This window comes from Pelophylax lessonae (genome assembly GCF_965119305.1).
Source record: "Pelophylax lessonae genome assembly, chromosome: 9".
NCBI classification, from domain to species: domain Eukaryota; kingdom Metazoa; phylum Chordata; class Amphibia; order Anura; family Ranidae; genus Pelophylax; species Pelophylax lessonae.
Genome location: NC_138776.1, coordinates 249,502,929 through 249,521,999, shown reverse-complemented (window position 1 = coordinate 249,521,999; position 19,071 = coordinate 249,502,929). Strand labels below are relative to the sequence as shown.

Below are 19,071 nucleotides of genomic sequence, written 5' to 3'. Positions count from 1 at the left end.
AAGAATAGTTAAAGTGGAATATTTTTATTTAGTTGGAAGTTTTCAAGCGGCTACACGGATAATGATAAAAACCTGAAAGAGGATATGAACCTTCTTCCACTAGAATGTAAAACGTGGCAGGAGCTCTACTTTAAGAATATAACCATCAGTTATATTGGCCACTGTCTATACCTGAAATCATCTGCACCTCTCCGTGTCCTCCATGCCTTATCACCTTAAGTCTACCTTTTCTCATGGTACAGTTATTTCTTTGGGGAATCTCAACAATGGTTTGTGAAACAAACACCTCCCCAACCTACTGTCTATACACCAATATCATATCATTTCAGCTACAGATGGAAAACATTACAGATACCACAGGAGGAATAGTGCCCTATCATTGTTATCAGTGTGAGGAAAAGTGCCTCATCATTGGTATTAATGGGAGGAATAGAGCCCCATCATTTGTATCAGTGGGAGGAAGTGTCCCGTCATATGCATCAGTTGGAGGAATAGTGCCCCATTGTTGGTATCAGTGGTAGGAAGAGTGCTCCATCATTGGTATCAGTGGGAGGAGTAATGCCTAAAGCCTCGTACACACGCAACGAATTTCCGCCGACCGGTCGTCCGTCTTTTGTCCCGAGTGGTGTCTGTTGGTTGGAATGTGCTCTAGACTGCACACAAATTTTCCCGCACGACAGAATTCTACTTCAGAAGTGATGTCATGTGTTGGATTGCTTTCTTTGTGTTCTTTCATCTCTGAGCATGCCTAGTCTTGCTCATGAGATTTTTCCCCATCGAAATCTGTACTAATGAGACGAAAATCGGACGTGTTTTGACGGAGGACAAAAATTTTATAGCCTGCACACCAGGATTTTTTGGCTGAAAAGTCAGAGTCGGTTGTCGGAAGCATCATACTAACAAGCCGAAAATCGGCAGATCGGTCGTCGAATGAAAATTCCCGGCCGAATTTCGACTCGTGTGTACGGGGCTTAAGTGTTTATATCAGTGGGAGGAATTATGCCCCATTGCTGGTGTCAGTGGAAGGAAAAAGTCCCACTGTTGGTACCAGTGGAAGCAATGGTGCCCCCCCTGTTGGTGTCAGTAGGAGGAATAGTGCCCTGAGAGCCGGATAAAGGCAAGCAAAGGGCCCCAATTGTCCCACGGGCTGCAGTTTGGAGATCACTGCTTTCAAATATCCATCTCTTTTATTGCAAATGATCTTCCTGTTCTCCCACCCCAACACTCTATCTTCGCATAGATACAGTGGGGAAAATTGTTATTTGATCCCCTGCAGATTTTGTAAAATGTATTGTAAATTCTTGGATGGGAACCTTCTTCCCTCAGCCAGAACACTGAAGATGGGTCATGGATGGGTCTTCCAGCACGACAATGACCCAAAACATACCGCCACTGCAAAAAAGGAGTGGCTCAAGAAGAAGCATATTAGAGTCATGGAGTGCCCTAGCCAGTCTTCAGAAATTAAAAGATAAGTCCACCCTAACACTAAAATCCCTGCATCTATAGACCTCCACGATCTAACACTAACCTATCTAGCCCTTTAAAGACAAAATCAGTATACTTACCTTTTTTTAAGCCAATCCGACCCGATCCCATGCTGAGCTATCAGCCGCGGCTTCGCTGTGTAGACGGGTGCAGAGGAGAAAGCCGACAACGGAAGCCCCATAGTAACTATATGGGTGACGTAACTTCCCATTCATTTCACAGCCGTTGTCGGCTGTCTCCTCTGCAGAACTTCCACCTTCCACAACTTCAGTAAGTACACTCATTTCTTCTTTACAGGGCTAGATAGATTAGTGTTAGATCATGGAGATCTATAGATACAGGGATTTTAGTTTTAGGGTGGACTTAAGCCTCGTACACACGCACAGATTGTTGGCCGTAAATTGTCGGCCAACGTCCGATCAGCTGATTGTAGGCTTGTTAGTATGATGCTTCCGACAACCAACTGTGAATTTTCGGCCGAAAAAAATAAATCTGGTGTGCATGCTATAAAATTTTTGTTGGCAAACAACAGAACGGCCGATTGTTCCTCAGTCAGTACAGATTTCGGCAGACAAAAATCAGATGAGCAAGACTGGGCATGCTCAGAGAAGAAAAAACACACGGAAAGTCAACCATCACATGACATCACTTCTGAAGTTGGTTTTTGTTGGCCAACAAAAGTCCAGTGCAAGTCTAGAGCACATTTCAACCAACAAACAACACTGGACAAAAGACGGCCGATCGGTCGGCCAACAATCTGTGCGTGTGTACGAGGCTTTATCTCTGTGTTTGCCAACAAGGGATTCTCTACCAAGTGCTAAGTCATGTTTTGCTTGGGGATCAAATAATTATTTTACTCACTGAACTACAACTTAATTTATAGCATTTGTATCATGTGTTTTTGTCTGGATTTATGGTTGATATTCCGTCTCTATAATTTTATTCTGGATTTTTGGTTTTTCCACTGTATGTACTGTAAATGACACATCCCTCATAATAATGAGTAATGAGGAAGAGAGGGGCCATGCAAAAGGTCTTAAACCTAGTGTTTATTACTCACCTGTGTTGATCTCTAGAGGAATCTCCTCCACCTTACATGGATCATCATACTTCACATCCATTTCTTTTACAGCTGCATGTTCAAACTTAATGTCCATCAGATTTTCTTCCTGGAAAACCTTAAAGAAGCACATATTACATTTTGTTAGCTATGAACTCTACAGTTGTGCCATCATTCATAATGTATATTTTATTAAGTCTGTATATTCTATCTACCTGATCATCTTGATGGACCTTTTGATGTTCTTGCGCAGAGTCCCGGGAATACAGAGGACGGGGACATCTCTCTGGGGGATTTCTGTTACTGGATCCATCTGTAGGAAACACACACACTGACTGAATACATTGTTTCTATGTCTTTATATCAGAGGATGTGTGTATCTAGGGGGATCCTCAATACAAGAAATTAATGTCTCCTGTTACCCGGTGATGTGAGGGGCGGCCGCTTCTCCATCATGACGTCCTTGTAGAGATCCTTGTGTCCTTCTATATACTCCCACTCCTCCATGGAGAAATAGACAGTGACATCCTGACACCTTATAGGAACCTGACACACACAATGATACAGTCACCATCCAGACACATCCCTTGTCTGTTACTGGATAATGTCCCAGAATTCCCGGCACCGCTCACCTCTCCCGTCAGCAGCTCAATGATCTTCTGGGTGACTTCTAGGATCTTCTTATCATTGTTTTCCTCAGGTATCAGCAAATCTGGCTTTGGCTTCCTCATGAGGCTCTGGGTCTTTTTCAAATTTGGTAAAACCCAGCCATCTGACAGCTTGAAAACAATATAATTCTAAAATTTAAGGAAAATAGGAAAAAGAAAAAGGAAAGTTATACCATCATTAAACTTGCCTACCTATTCTTACGGTGTTAAAATAATGACCCATAAGGTTTATCACCTCTTCAGGCATGTCTGTGTTTTGTTAATAGTGAAGCCTTGTGACCTCCCAGAATCCTTCTCACCTGTCCGGTCAGGTCTGTTTTTTAATACTAGAGATAAGAGCGATGTCATCTGATATCCCAGAATCCTCCTCATCTCTCTGGTCAGGTCTTTTAGGTGTTTTATTATTCACTTTCCGCCCACCACAAAACATCTACTGCAGGTGGGTGGCACCTGCAGGCTAAGTGTCGTACTAGTACGTTGCTCATCACATGCACACCGGCACGCCTCTGATCACGGTGCTCGGTATCCAGTCGCTGTGAGTGGCCAGGGTATCGTGTGATCGCTGTGACCAATCATAGCAATTACATGATTACTGTACATGTAAACAATACTGGCTTCTATTCATGACAGCTTGCTAACCATTGTGATGCTGTGATTGGCTCACAACTATCACATGGTGCCTGACACCCTGTACCATGTGATTAGCTGTAGCCAATCAAGCTGTCATAAATAAAAGTCATTTATGACAGTTAAAATGATTGCTTATAACAGTGATCATCACTGTTATAAGCAAATACAGTGTAAACAAAATCCCTGATTCCCCCCTGATTCCATAAAAAAGGTAAAATAATGTGGGTGGCACAGTGGTGTAGTGGTTAGCACTTTCACCTAGCAGCAAGAGGGTTGCTGGTTCGAATCCCAACCACGACACTACCTGCCTGGAGTTTGCATGTTCTCCCTGTGCCTAAGTGGGTTTCCTCCGGGATCTCCGGTTTCCTCCCATACTCCACAGCGCTATATAAGAACCTGAAATAAATAATAATGAATAAAAAAAAGATTTTTTTTTTTTAAAATACTGTCACCAGTCAGTATTCCTGTACTGACACTGTACTGTATAGGTAACAGCATGTAAAAAAAATCCCCAAGTTGTATTTCATTTCTTCATTTTCCTCTTACTAAATACCGTGGACGGTCATTTGGGGGTATTTGTACTGTCCTGGCATTTTAGAGCCTCAAGAAATGAGATAGTGCTTTACAGGCCAATGCCTCATATAAAGTCCCAATCTGTGTTTTATACTGTATCCACCACGGGGATGGAGGTGTAATGCTTCTCAGCTAGTCCTTTTCAGTTTTGTACCATCGCTACAACATAGCTATTAGAGCTATGATGTATTAGACCAGTCATAGATGGGAGCGGGTTGGGGGGAGGTTTGGGCTGCCCTCTCCCACCTGTCTCCCATCTATTCATTAGCAACCATGTGCTTCCATTGTGGAGACACTCAAAATAGTTAGTGTTAGGACTGCAAGTAACACAGGATGCCGTGTAGAGACCTTGCAGCTTACACATGCGTTTGCAAATGCGTGTCAACGAAACCCCTGTTCTTTATTTATATCGTGAGACAGGTCTACTTGGTTGGTGGCAGACTGGAGGGTGAGTACATCAGACTGGGGGCTGGCTTCCATGCACCTCTTTTAATCCTTTCAATGTTCAGTTTTTCTGATACAGGGATGGAGACGCTGAGCATTACCTGCTGGTGTCTCACTTAACCACTTGCCGACCGCCGCACGACTATTTACTGCGGCGGTCAGCCCCGTACAGGCAAAGTGACGTAGAACTACGTCGCTAACCTGTGAGCCTCTAGGGGACGAGCGCGCACCGCCGGGGGCGCGCTCCCGCCCCCGCTCATTCCCTAACAAGTCCGCGCGTGTGACCGGCAGACCCGATGTCCGCCGGCCACTTGCGATCTCCCTGTGGAGAGGGAGAAAGGCAGGCGGCTGATGTAAACAAAGCCGCCTGTCATTCTCCCTGATGTAAGAACAGAGATCATACGATCCTGCTATGTAGGATCGTATGTCTCTGTGCTTACATCACTAGCCACACCCCTTTACAGTTAGAAGCACGCCCCTAGGGACACACTTAACCCCTGCATCACCAATAAAGTTAACCCCTTCCCTGCCAGTGTCATTTTTACAGTAACAGTGCATATGTATAGCACTGATTACTGTAGTAATGTCACTGGTAACCCCCAAAAGTGTCAGAAATGTAAGTCAAGGGTCCGATCTGTCGGCCGCAATGTCGCAGTCCCGCAAAAAAAAAATCGCAGATCGCCGCCATTACTCGTTAAAAAAAGAAAAACACCAAAAATGACAGAAATCTTTCCCTTAGTTAGTAAACGCAATAACTTTTGCGCAAACCAATCAAAATACGCTTATTGTGATTTTTTTTTACCAAACATATGTAGCAGAAAACAAATTGGCCTAAAATGTTAAAAATTTTTGATTTTTACATTTTTTGGGTGGAATTTCATATAAAAAAATGTGAAAAATATTATTTTTTCAAAATTGTCGCTCTTTTTTTGTTTATAGCGTAAAAAGTAAAAATCGCACAGGTGATCAAATACCACCAAAAGAAAGCTCTCTTTGTGGGAAAAAAAGGACGTCAATTTAATTTGGGTACAGCGTCGTACGACCGCGCAATTGTCCGTTTAAGTCACGCAGTGCAGAATCGCAAAGTAGGGCCTGGTCAGGAAGGGGTAAAATCTTCCGGGGCTTAAGTGGTTAAAGTCCCAAATAGCCTACATTGTTCAGAGTGATGTCATGTGACCTCCCAGAATCCTCTTCACCTCTCTGGTCAGGTCTGTGTTTTATTAATAGAGATAAAAGTGATGTCATGTGATCTCCCAGAATCCTCCTCACCTCTCCGGTCAGGTCTGCATTTTATTATTGGGAGATCAGAGTGATGTCATGTGACCTCCCAGAATCCTCCTCACCTCTCCGGTCAGGTCTGCATTTTATTATTGGGAGATCAGAGTGATGTCATGTGACCTCCCAGAATCCTCCTCACCTCTCCGGTCAGGTCTGCATTTTATTATTGGGAGATCAGAGTGATGTCATGTGACCTCCCAGAATCCTCCTCACCTCTCCGGTCAGGTCTGTGTTTTAATAATAGAGATAAAAGTGATGTCATGTGACCTCCCAGAATCCTCCTCACCTGTCTGGTCAGGTCTGCATTTTATTATTGGGAGATCAGAGTGATGTCATGTGACCTCCCAGAATCCTCCTCACCTCTCCGGTCAGCAGATACATGATCTCCAAGGTGAGGTTTAGTATCCTCTCTGCCATGTGTCCTTTAGACTCTTCCATCATAAGTGGAGAGCCTGGAGAAGAACCTTGTTCCTTATGTAAAATGGTTACCATCTTCTGCACAGATCAAAACAACACCGAAAAATAATCTGTAGTGAGAAAAAAAACATGTGCTACATGTATCCAGCCAGTGAAATCAATATTACATACATTCAGTTATTGAGATTGTTATACAAACCATATATTATATTACGCAGAGTAATAATACATTATTGTCACGTCCAAACTTGTGGTACCAGTTTAGGGAAAGTTCTTTCCTGTTCCAGCCTGACTGCGCACAAACCAGAGTTCCATTAGGAAAATGGTTTGACCAGCTTGGCGTGGAGGAACACAAACATGGTCTATAGAAAGCCCTGACCTCAATCCTACTAAACACATTTGGGATGGACTAGAATGTCGATTGTGAGCCAGGCCTTCTCATCCAACACCAGGACCTACCCTCACAAATGCTCTTTTGGCTGATTGGGCACAAATTCCCATGGACACCCTCCAAAATCTTGTGAAATACCGTCCCACAAGAGTGGAGGTTGCTATAGCAGCAAAGGGAGAAAGCATTCCTTGGTTTTGGAATTGGATGTCCAATAAGCTCACATAGGTTCACAAACACTTTTGACCAAATGGTGTAACTGTAGGCTCAGAAAATGCTAAAAAAAACACTCTAAGGCCTCATTTATAGGGGGTGCATGAATCCTTGCCCCGTGTGGGAGAACATGTGTTCCATGCATCCCAGTGCCTGAATTCCCATTCAAACCAACTGGGCGCAGCGGCTGCTGAGACACAGCTGCTGGTTCCAATGTGACATCTGTGCAGGTGTACAGCCCTGAACGCACCCATGCTTAAAATATGTTAAAGTGGATGTAAAGGCAGAGCATTTTCTACCATAATGTATTATCTGCATTAGGGTAAAAAGTCTTTAATGTGCAGCTCTCCCTTAGCCCCCTAAATACTTACCTAAGCCAAATTTTGATCCAGCACCCTGCCCAAGAGCAGCGGTGTTGATCTATCTCTCCCTTCTCACTGGACTCATTGGCCACCAGCTGATTGGCAAAAAGCGAAATTCAAAAAAGGGCCAAAATGAATATCTGGAAACTACAGACCAGTCAGCCTAACATCATAAGTATGTAAATTATTGGAGGGGATAAGGAACCATATCCAAGAATTTGAATATTAGTCAGCGGAAGGTCATCCAGAATTCCTAGAATACATCTAGAGCACAGGTGTCAAACACAAGGCCCATGGGCCAAACCTGGCCCTCTAGGCCATTTATAGTGGCCCTCGCACCCAGGAGGAGGGGTGGAAGTGATATGTGAACAGCCAGTTTAAAAGAGCTGATTTCTGCACACTATGCATAGCAAACTCCTGAACCCTGCACTCTTAAGGTAGCATACCCCTGAACTCTGTATTCTCTATGTAGTGCACTCCTGAGCTCTGCACTCTGTACGTGGCGTGCCTCTGAACTCTGCACTCTAAACGTAGTGCACCCCTGAACCCTGCACTCTATACGTAGAGCACCTTTGGACTCTGCACCCTGTATGTAGCAAACCTCTGAACTCTGCAATCTGTACGTAGCGTACCCTTGAACTATGCACTCTGTACGTAGTGCAGTCTTGAACCCTGCACTCTTTTGTATCTTGTACCCCATCCTTTGTAGGACTACTTCAAGAATGTTATCCCAAAGTTCCTCTTCCACAGGGCCTGTATCCTTTTCCCGAACCATTAAACTCTGCACCCTGTACGTAGCACACCTCTGAACTCTGCACTCTGTACGTATTGCACTCTTGAACCCTGCACTCTTTTGTATCTTGTACCCCATCCTTTGTAGGACTAATTCAAGAGTGTTATCCCAAAGTTCCTCTTCCACAGGGCCTATATCCTGTTCCCGAACCATTGAACTCTGCACCCTGTACGTAGTACACCTCTGAACTCTGCACTCTGTAGGTAGTGCACTCTTGAACCCTGCACTCTTTTGTATCTTGTACCCCATCCTTTGTAGGACTAATTCAAGAATGTTATCCCAAAGTTCCTCTTCCACAGGGCCTATATCCTGTTCCCGAACCATTGAACTCTGCACCCTGTACGTAGTACACCTCTGAACTCTGCACTATGTACGTAGTGCACTCTTGAACCCTGCACTCTTTTGTATCTTGTACCCCATCCTTTGTAGGACTAATTCAAGAGTGTTATCCCAAAGTTCCTCTTCCACAGGGCCTATATACTGTTCCCGAACCATTGAACTCTGCACCCTGTACGTAGCAGACCTCTGAACTCTGTACGTAGTGCACCCCTGAACCCTGCACTCTATACATAGCGCACCCCTGAACTCTGCATTATGTATGTAGCAAACCTCTAAATTCCACATATAATGCACTCCTGGTATTTATTGCCCCTTAAAAATCCTCTCACTCTTAGTGCAATTTGTCCACACTCATCGTTCAATGCAGTTTGGTGGGGGGCGTGGTGGAGTTCCTGCACCTATTCTCTGAGAAAAAAAGCCTTGCATTAATTTATATAATCTTACAGATACAACCGGCCCTTTTGAGGACAACCATAATGCTGATGCATCCCACCGTTAAATTGATGTCTGATCTAGAGGGTTCAACCTGCACAGTAATGTGAAAGACGGCATTAATGGTGCTAATTACCCGAGTCCAGTATTGATGAAGGTTAGGACATCGCCATAGTAGATAGATAAGATCCCTTGGCATGGTGGGGCACTTAGCAGAAGAATGCAAGATATCCATATGGTGCAATTTCAAAGGCGTATAGTGAAGCTGAAGAACAATATTTCGTTGGAAAGCCTCTAAGTAGTATGTGGCCTGTGCGATGTTGCCGCGATTTGCGCCTGACGAAAAAAATCGCGGGACGCATGACGCCCCAAAGAAGCTCTTGTACCTTTTTTGGGCGTCATGCGTCCCGCGATTTTTTTTTACGCAATGTTACCGCGATTCGGCAAGCGCAAATCGCGGCAACATTGCACAGTGTTTGGGGTGCTATTGCAAATCACGGGCAACGCACATGCGTCCCGTGATTTGCAATGATTTCCAGATCGCGGGCAGAATCGCTGTGATTCTGCCCACGCTCGCTACGCTGATATGTGAACGGAGCCTCAGGGATTTGATACAGTACCCAATAAACACTTTGGCTTTGAAGAGATTGTACCTAACCTGGGTAGAAAACTGGTTGCAGGAGCGCGCTCAGAGGGTGGCATATTTTCTCAATCGGTAGCCATAGAAACAGCCGTTGGCTCCTGCTGCTGTCAATTAAACGAAATGACGAGAGAGTGGGGGTGGGGCTGAGTTGCACTGTGTTTGTCATAGACGCACACAGCCAAGCTCACAGTGGAGCCCACACCAGTAACCTCCTAGCAGGCGGCTTGCTATTATGAGCATTTGACAGGGAGGAGGAGCCAGGAGTGCTACCGTGGGACCCCAGGAGAGGAGGATCAGGGATGCTCTGTGCAATACTATTGCACAGAGCAGGTATTTTTGGTATTTAACCACTTGCCGACCGCCGCACGACTATTTACTGCGGCGGTCAGCCCCTCACAGGCAAAGCGACGTAGGTCTACGTTGCTAGCCTGTGAGGCTCTAGGGAGCGAGCGCGTGCCGCCGGAGGCGCGCTCCCGCTCGGTCACGGACCCCCCCGCACTTGTGCCCGGCAGACCCGATGTCCGCCGGGCACTCGTGATCGTCCGTTACACCGGGAGAAAGGCAGGCGGCTAATGTAAACAAAGCCGCCTGTCAGTCTCCCCTGTGTAAGAATGGAGATCACACGGTTCTGCTATGTAGGACCATTGATCTCTGTTCTTACACATCAAGCCACATCCAATCACAGTTAGAAACACGCCCCTAGGGACACACTTAACCCCTCCCTCTCAAAAAAAAGTTAACCCCTTCCCTGCCAGTGTCATTTTTACAGTAACAGTGCATACGTATAGCACTGATTACTGCAGTAATGTCACTGGTAACCCCAAAAGTGTCAAAAATATCAGTCAAGGGTCCGATCTGTCCGCCGCAATGTCTCAGTCCAGCAAAAAAAATCGCAGATCGCCGCCATTACTCGTTAAAAAAAAAAAACAACAAAGATGACAAAAATCTTTCCCTTAGTTAGTAAATGCGATAACTTTTGCGCAAACCAATCAAAATACGCTTTTTGTGATTTTTTTTACCAAACATATGTAGCAGAAAACAAATTGACCTAAAATGCTAAAAAATTTAGATTTTTACATTTTTGGGGGGGGGGGGGGGGGGAATTTCATATAAAAAAATGTGAAAAATATTGTTATTATTTCAAAATTGTCGCTCTTTTTTTGTTTATAGCGCAAAAAGTAAAAATCGCACAGGTGATCAAATACCACCAAAAGAAAGCTCTGTTTGTGGGGGGAAAAAGAACGTAAATTTAATTTGGGTACAGCGTCGCACGACCGCGCAATTGTCCGATAAAATAACGCAGTCCCGAACCGCAAAATATAGCCTGGTCAGGAATGGGGTAAAATCTTCTGGTCTTAAAGCGGTTAAAAATACGCTCATTGAGAATTTTTTGGTAGCTAAATACATTTTGGCCTAAATATATGACAGAAATTGAATATATTGGATATTTTTTAGCTGTCAAAGTAGAAAAATATTGTTATTTTTTCAAAATTGTCGCATTTTTTTTATTAATATCGCAAAAAATGAAAAGCGCAGAGGTGATCAAATACCACCAAAAGAAAGCTCTGTTTGTGGGGAAAGAAGGACGTAAATTTAGTTTGGGTACGGCGTTGCATGACCGCGCAATTGTCAGTTAAAGTCGCACAGTGCCGAATCGCAAAAAGTGGCCTGGACGTAAAGCAGGAAAATCCTCCGGGGCTTAAGTGGTTAATAAAAACCAATGCGGCCCGCGCACATAGCGGATAAGCTACAATATATCACATTTCTGGTTTTGAGCTGAACAATCCTTTAATGGAAAAAAACAGAACTATTATAATGAAATGTTTCTGAACATAGGGAAAGCCTGCACAGGATTTTATAAACCATAACATATATATTACTCCTCACCATATGGGCATTAATTAGCAATAAAGGCACACAGTAATACAGCACATGTATGAATAATGGCTCTATGCAACAGAAAAAAAAGCAACCAATCAGACACTTCCTTTTATCTTCCACTCTGCGCTAAAACCATGACAGCTGCCTCCTGATTGGTTACCCTGTGCACCACTACAAACTCATACTAATGCTGTAACAATGAACAGAATATATAATACTATGCGAGCTGGACAATCCCTCCCAACAACGTTCAAAACAAACACCCCATTAGCACTAACCAGCTGCTTTCCTTCTCTCTAGCATTACTAACCCACTGACTTCCGGTCTGTGGCTCCAGCACTTCCGCTGTGTGCGTTCCACAGCTGGGCGGCTACTTCCTACTTGCCATAGTAACGAATGGGCGGGCGCTTGCTGAAGTCAGACGATGGGAAAGAGCTGTCCAATGAGAGGTTTTGGAGAGAGAGAAAAAATGTCCTCATTGCTGGAGGACTGGTGGCCATTTTGTTGTAGTTCATGGAAATGTGAAGGTACCTCTCTGTCAGTGAAGAATTTTGCTGGTGGGGGTGTGAGTGTGGAGAGTGCCCATTGAGGAGGAGACAGTAATGTCTTCATATTAATGAGCTATAGGTATAAGTATAAGTATTTCAGGAGAACAATACTATTTACATATGGGGGCTGCCATTGCTTATGTTTCCATTTGAAAATGCTAGTTGCCTGGCTCTCAGTCTTCAGTACATTGAGTCCTGACACATGCAAAACCTTGCCTTCCCCCAACCCTACAGTTTTGCAAATAGCCCTCCACCTCGTTCCATGTATTGTCCCATCTGACGGGCAGACTTTGTACCCGGCTATTGATCCCCCTGCATTAGACCCCTTCTCTGCCATTGATCTCCCTGCATTAGACCCCTTCCCCAGCATTGATCGCCCTGTATTAGACCCCTTCCCCAGCATTGATCGCCCTGCATTAGACTCCTTCCCTGCCATTGATCTCCCTGCATTAGACCCCTTCTCCAGCATTGATCACCCTGCATTAGACCCCTTCTCCAGCATTGATTGCCCTGCATTAGACCCCTTCTCCAGCATTGATCGCCCTGTATTAGACCCCTTCTCCAGCATTGATTGCCCTGCATTAGACCCCTTCTCCAGCATTGCTCGCCCTGCATTAGACCCCTTCCCCGGCATTGATCACCCTGCATTAGACCCCTTCTCCAGCATTGATCGCCCTGTATTAGACCCCTTCTCCAGCATTGATTGCCCTGCATTAGACCCCTTCTCCAGCATTGATTGCCCTGCATTAGACCCCTTCCCCGGCATTGATCACCCTGCATTAGACCCCTTCTCCAGCATTGATCGCCCTGCATTAGACCCCTTCCCTGCCATTGATCGCCCTGCATTAGACCCCTTCTCCAGCATTGATCGCCCTGCATTAGACCCCTTCCCTGCCATTGATTGCCGTGCATTAGACCCCTTCTCCAGCATTGATCGCCCTGCATTAGACCCCTTCCCTGCCATTGATCGCCCTGCATTAGACCCCTTCTCCAGCATTGATCGCCCTGCATTAGACCCCTTCCCTGCCATTGATTGCCGTGCATTAGACCCCTTCTCCAGCATTGATCGCCCTGCATTAGACCCCTTCCCCAGCATTGATCGCCCTGTATTAAACCCCTTCCCCAGCATTGATCGCCCTGTATTAGACCCCTTCCCCAGCATTGATCGCCCTGCATTAGACCCCTTCCCCGGCATTGATCACCCTGTATTAGACCCCTTCCCCAGCATTGATCGCCCTGTATTAGACCCCTTCTCCAACATTGATCACCCTGCATTAGACCCCTTCTCCAGCATTGATCGCCCTGTATTAGACCCCTTCTCTAACATTGATCTCTCTGCATTAAATCCCTTCCCCGACATTGATCTTCTGCATTAGACTCCTTCCCTGCCATTGATTGCCCTGCATTAGACCCCTTCCCCGGCATTGATCGCCCTGCATTAGACCCCTTCCCTGCCATTGATCGCCCTGCATTAGACCCCTTCTCCAGCATTGATCCCCCTGCATTAGACCCCTTCTCCAGCATTGATCGCCCTGCATTAGACCCCTTCCCTGCCATTGATTGCCGTGCATTAGACCCCTTCTCCAGCATTGATCGCCCTGCATTAGACCCCTTCCCCAGCATTGATCGCCCTGTATTAAACCCCTTCCCCAGCATTGATCGCCCTGTATTAGACCCCTTCCCCAGCATTGATCGCCCTGCATTAGACCCCTTCCCCGGCATTGATCGCCCTGTATTAGACCCCTTCCCCAGCATTGATCACCCTGTATTAGACCCCTTCCCCAGCATCGATCGCCCTGTATTAGACCCCTTCTCCAACATTGATCACCCTGCATTAGACCCCTTCTCCAACATTGATTGCCCTGCATTAGACCCCTTCTCCAGCATTGATCGCCCTGTATTAGACCCCTTCTCCAACATTGATCACCCTGCATTAGACCCCTTCTCCAACATTGATTGCCCTGCATTAGACCCCTTCTCCAGCATTGATCGCCCTGTATTAGACCCCTTCTCTAACATTGATCTCTCTGCATTAAATCCCTTCCCCGACATTGATCTTCTGCATTAGACTCCTTCCCTGCCATTGATTGCCCTGCATTAGACCCCTTCCCCGGCATTGATCGCCCTGCATTAGACCCCTTCCCTGCCATTGATCGCCCTGCATTAGACCCCTTCTCCAGCATTGATCCCCCTGCATTAGACCCCTTCTCCAGCATTGATCGCCCTGCATTAGACCCCTTCCCTGCCATTGATTGCCGTGCATTAGACCCCTTCTCCAGCATTGATCGCCCTGCATTAGACCCCTTCCCCAGCATTGATCGCCCTGTATTAAACCCCTTCCCCAGCATTGATCGCCCTGTATTAGACCCCTTCCCCAGCATTGATCGCCCTGCATTAGACCCCTTCCCCGGCATTGATCGCCCTGTATTAGACCCCTTCCCCAGCATTGATCACCCTGTATTAGACCCCTTCCCCAGCATTGATTGCCCTGTATTAGACCCCTTCTCCAACATTGATCACCCTGCATTAGACCCCTTCTCCAACATTGATTGCCCTGCATTAGACCCCTTCTCCAACATTGATTACCCTGCATTAGACCCCTTCTCCAGCATTGATCGCCCTGTATTAGACCCCTTCTCTAACATTGATCTCTCTGCATTAAATCCCTTCCCTGCCATTGATTGCCCTGCATTAGACCCCTTCTCCAGCATTGATCACCCTGCATTAGACCCCTTCTCCAGCATTGATTGCCCTGCATTAGACCCCTTCTCCAGCATTGATCGCCCTGTATTAGACCCCTTCTCCAGCATTGATTGCCCTGCATTAGACCCCTTCTCCAGCATTGCTCGCCCTGCATTAGACCCCTTCCCCGGCATTGATCACCCTGCATTAGACCCCTTCTCCAGCATTGATCGCCCTGTATTAGACCCCTTCTCCAGCATTGATTGCCCTGCATTAGACCCCTTCTCCAGCATTGATTGCCCTGCATTAGACCCCTTCCCCGGCATTGATCACCCTGCATTAGACCCCTTCTCCAGCATTGATCGCCCTGCATTAGACCCCTTCCCTGCCATTGATCGCCCTGCATTAGACCCCTTCTCCAGCATTGATCGCCCTGCATTAGACCCCTTCCCTGCCATTGATTGCCGTGCATTAGACCCCTTCTCCAGCATTGATCGCCCTGCATTAGACCCCTTCCCTGCCATTGATCGCCCTGCATTAGACCCCTTCTCCAGCATTGATCGCCCTGCATTAGACCCCTTCCCTGCCATTGATTGCCGTGCATTAGACCCCTTCTCCAGCATTGATCGCCCTGCATTAGACCCCTTCCCCAGCATTGATCGCCCTGTATTAAACCCCTTCCCCAGCATTGATCGCCCTGTATTAGACCCCTTCCCCAGCATTGATCGCCCTGCATTAGACCCCTTCCCCGGCATTGATCACCCTGTATTAGACCCCTTCCCCAGCATTGATCGCCCTGTATTAGACCCCTTCTCCAACATTGATCACCCTGCATTAGACCCCTTCTCCAGCATTGATCGCCCTGTATTAGACCCCTTCTCTAACATTGATCTCTCTGCATTAAATCCCTTCCCCGACATTGATCTTCTGCATTAGACTCCTTCCCTGCCATTGATTGCCCTGCATTAGACCCCTTCCCCGGCATTGATCGCCCTGCATTAGACCCCTTCCCTGCCATTGATCGCCCTGCATTAGACCCCTTCTCCAGCATTGATCCCCCTGCATTAGACCCCTTCTCCAGCATTGATCGCCCTGCATTAGACCCCTTCCCTGCCATTGATTGCCGTGCATTAGACCCCTTCTCCAGCATTGATCGCCCTGCATTAGACCCCTTCCCCAGCATTGATCGCCCTGTATTAAACCCCTTCCCCAGCATTGATCGCCCTGTATTAGACCCCTTCCCCAGCATTGATCGCCCTGCATTAGACCCCTTCCCCGGCATTGATCGCCCTGTATTAGACCCCTTCCCCAGCATTGATCACCCTGTATTAGACCCCTTCCCCAGCATCGATCGCCCTGTATTAGACCCCTTCTCCAACATTGATCACCCTGCATTAGACCCCTTCTCCAACATTGATTGCCCTGCATTAGACCCCTTCTCCAGCATTGATCGCCCTGTATTAGACCCCTTCTCCAACATTGATCACCCTGCATTAGACCCCTTCTCCAACATTGATTGCCCTGCATTAGACCCCTTCTCCAGCATTGATCGCCCTGTATTAGACCCCTTCTCTAACATTGATCTCTCTGCATTAAATCCCTTCCCCGACATTGATCTTCTGCATTAGACTCCTTCCCTGCCATTGATTGCCCTGCATTAGACCCCTTCCCCGGCATTGATCGCCCTGCATTAGACCCCTTCCCTGCCATTGATCGCCCTGCATTAGACCCCTTCTCCAGCATTGATCCCCCTGCATTAGACCCCTTCTCCAGCATTGATCGCCCTGCATTAGACCCCTTCCCTGCCATTGATTGCCGTGCATTAGACCCCTTCTCCAGCATTGATCGCCCTGCATTAGACCCCTTCCCCAGCATTGATCGCCCTGTATTAAACCCCTTCCCCAGCATTGATCGCCCTGTATTAGACCCCTTCCCCAGCATTGATCGCCCTGCATTAGACCCCTTCCCCGGCATTGATCGCCCTGTATTAGACCCCTTCCCCAGCATTGATCACCCTGTATTAGACCCCTTCCCCAGCATTGATTGCCCTGTATTAGACCCCTTCTCCAACATTGATCACCCTGCATTAGACCCCTTCTCCAACATTGATTGCCCTGCATTAGACCCCTTCTCCAACATTGATTACCCTGCATTAGACCCCTTCTCCAGCATTGATCGCCCTGTATTAGACCCCTTCTCTAACATTGATCTCTCTGCATTAAATCCCTTCCCTGCCATTGATTGCCCTGCATTAGACCCCTTCTCCAGCATTGATCGCCCTGCATTAGACCCCTTCTCCAGCATTGATCGCCCTGCATTAGACCCCTTCCCCAGCATTGATCGCCCTGCATTAGACTCCTTCCCTGCCATTGATTGCCCTGTATTAGACCCCTTCTCCAGCATTGATCGCCCTGTATTAGACCCCTTCTCCAACATTGATCACCCTGCATTAGACCCCTTCTCCAACATTGATTGCCCTGCATTAGACCCCTTCTCCAGCATTGATCGCCCTGTATTAGACCCCTTCTCCAACATTGATCACCCTGCATTAGACCCCTTCTCCAACATTGATTGTCCTGCATTAGACCCCTTCTCCAACATTGATTGCCCTGCATTAGACCCCTTCTCCAGCATTGATCGCCCTGTATTAGACCCCTTCTCTAACATTGATCTCTCTGCATTAAATCCCTTCCCCGACATTGATCTTCTGCATTAGACTCCTTCCCTGCCATTGATTGCCCTGCATTAGACCCCTTCTCCAGCATTGATCCCCCTGCATTAGACCCCTTCCCCAGCATTGATCGCCCTGCATTAGACTCCTTCCCTGCCATTGATCTCCCTGCATTAGACCCCTTCCCCAGCATTGATCGCCCTGCATTAGACCCCTTCTCCAGCATTGATTGCCCTGCATTAGACTCCTTCTCCAGCATTTATCGCCCTGCATTAGACCCCTTCCCCAGCATTGATTGCCCTGCATTAGACCCCTTCCCCAGCATTGATCGCCTTGCATTAGACCCCTTCCCCAGCATTGATCGCCCTGCATTAGACCCCTTCTCCAGCATTGATCGCCCTGCATTAGACCCCTTCCCCAGCATTGATCGCCCTGCATTAGACTCCTTCCCTGCCATTGATTGCCCTGCATTAGACCCCTTCTCCAGCATTGATCACCCTGCATTAGACCCCTTCTCTAACATTGATCTCTCTGCATTAAATCCCTTCCCTGCCATTGATTGCCCTGCATTAGACCCCTTCTCCAGCATTGATTGCCCTGCATTAGACCCCTTCCCTGCCATTGATCTCCCTGCATTAGACCCCTTCTCCAGCATTGATCGCCCTGCATTAGACCCCTTCCCCAGCATTGATCGCCCTACATTAGACTCCTTCTCCAACATTGATCTCCCTGCATTAGACCCCTTCTCCAGCATTGATCGCCCTGCATTAGACCCCCTTCTCCAGCATTGATCGCCCTGCATTAGACCCCTTCTCCAGCATTGATCGACCTGCATTAGACCCCTTCTCCAGCATTGATCGCCCTGCATTAGACCCCTTCTCCAGCATTGATCGCCCTGCATTAGACTCCTTCCCTGCCATTGATTGCCATGCATTAGACCCCTTCCCCAGCATTGATCGCCCTGCATTAGACCCCTTCTCCAGCATTGATCGCCCTGCATTAGACTCCTTCCCCAGCATTGATAGCCCTGCATTAGACCCCTTCTCCAGCATTGATTGCCCTGTATTAGACTCCTTCCCCAGCATTGATCGCCCTGCATTAGACCCCTTCTCCAGCATTGCTCGCCCTGCATTAGATCCTTTCTCCAGCATTGATCGCCCTGCATTAGACCCCTTCCCCAGCATTGATAGCCCTGCATTAGACTCCTTCCCTGCCATTGATTGCCCTGCATTAGACCCCTTCCCCAGCATTGATAGCCCTGCATTAGACCCCTTCTCCAGCATTGCTCGCCCTGCATTAGATCCTTTCTCCAGCATTGATCGCCCTGCATTAGACCCCTTCCCCTGGCATTGGACTCCATCACCAATATTGAACCTTCCCTCAGTATTAGACGCCCTTCTCCAGCATGGGATCCCACCAGCATTTGACCCCTTCCCCTGGTATTAGACTCCATCACCAATATTGAACCTTCCCTCAGTATTAGACCCCCTTCTCCAGCATGAGATCCCACCAGCATTAGACCCCTTCCCCAGAATTTGATCCCACCAGCATCAGACCCCCTCCC

At 47.2% G+C, this 19,071-nt stretch overlaps 1 protein-coding gene across 1 annotated transcript in view; it reads right to left on the bottom strand.

Annotated features, from left to right (window-relative positions):
- Positions 1 to 6,624, bottom strand: part of LOC309564361 (uncharacterized protein) — a 1,000,117-nt gene extending 993,493 nt beyond the window's left edge. The window contains exons 1-3 of the mRNA XM_082268988.1: positions 6,499 to 6,624; positions 3,178 to 3,342; positions 2,968 to 3,091 (exon numbers count right to left, since the gene is read on the bottom strand). Coding sequence (XP_082125114.1) covers positions 2,968 to 3,091; positions 3,178 to 3,342; positions 6,499 to 6,579 — 370 coding nt within the window. The 5' untranslated portion in view covers positions 6,580 to 6,624. The remainder of the gene's footprint in view (positions 1 to 2,967; positions 3,092 to 3,177; positions 3,343 to 6,498) is intronic.
- Positions 6,625 to 19,071: the final 12,447 nt, after the last annotated feature.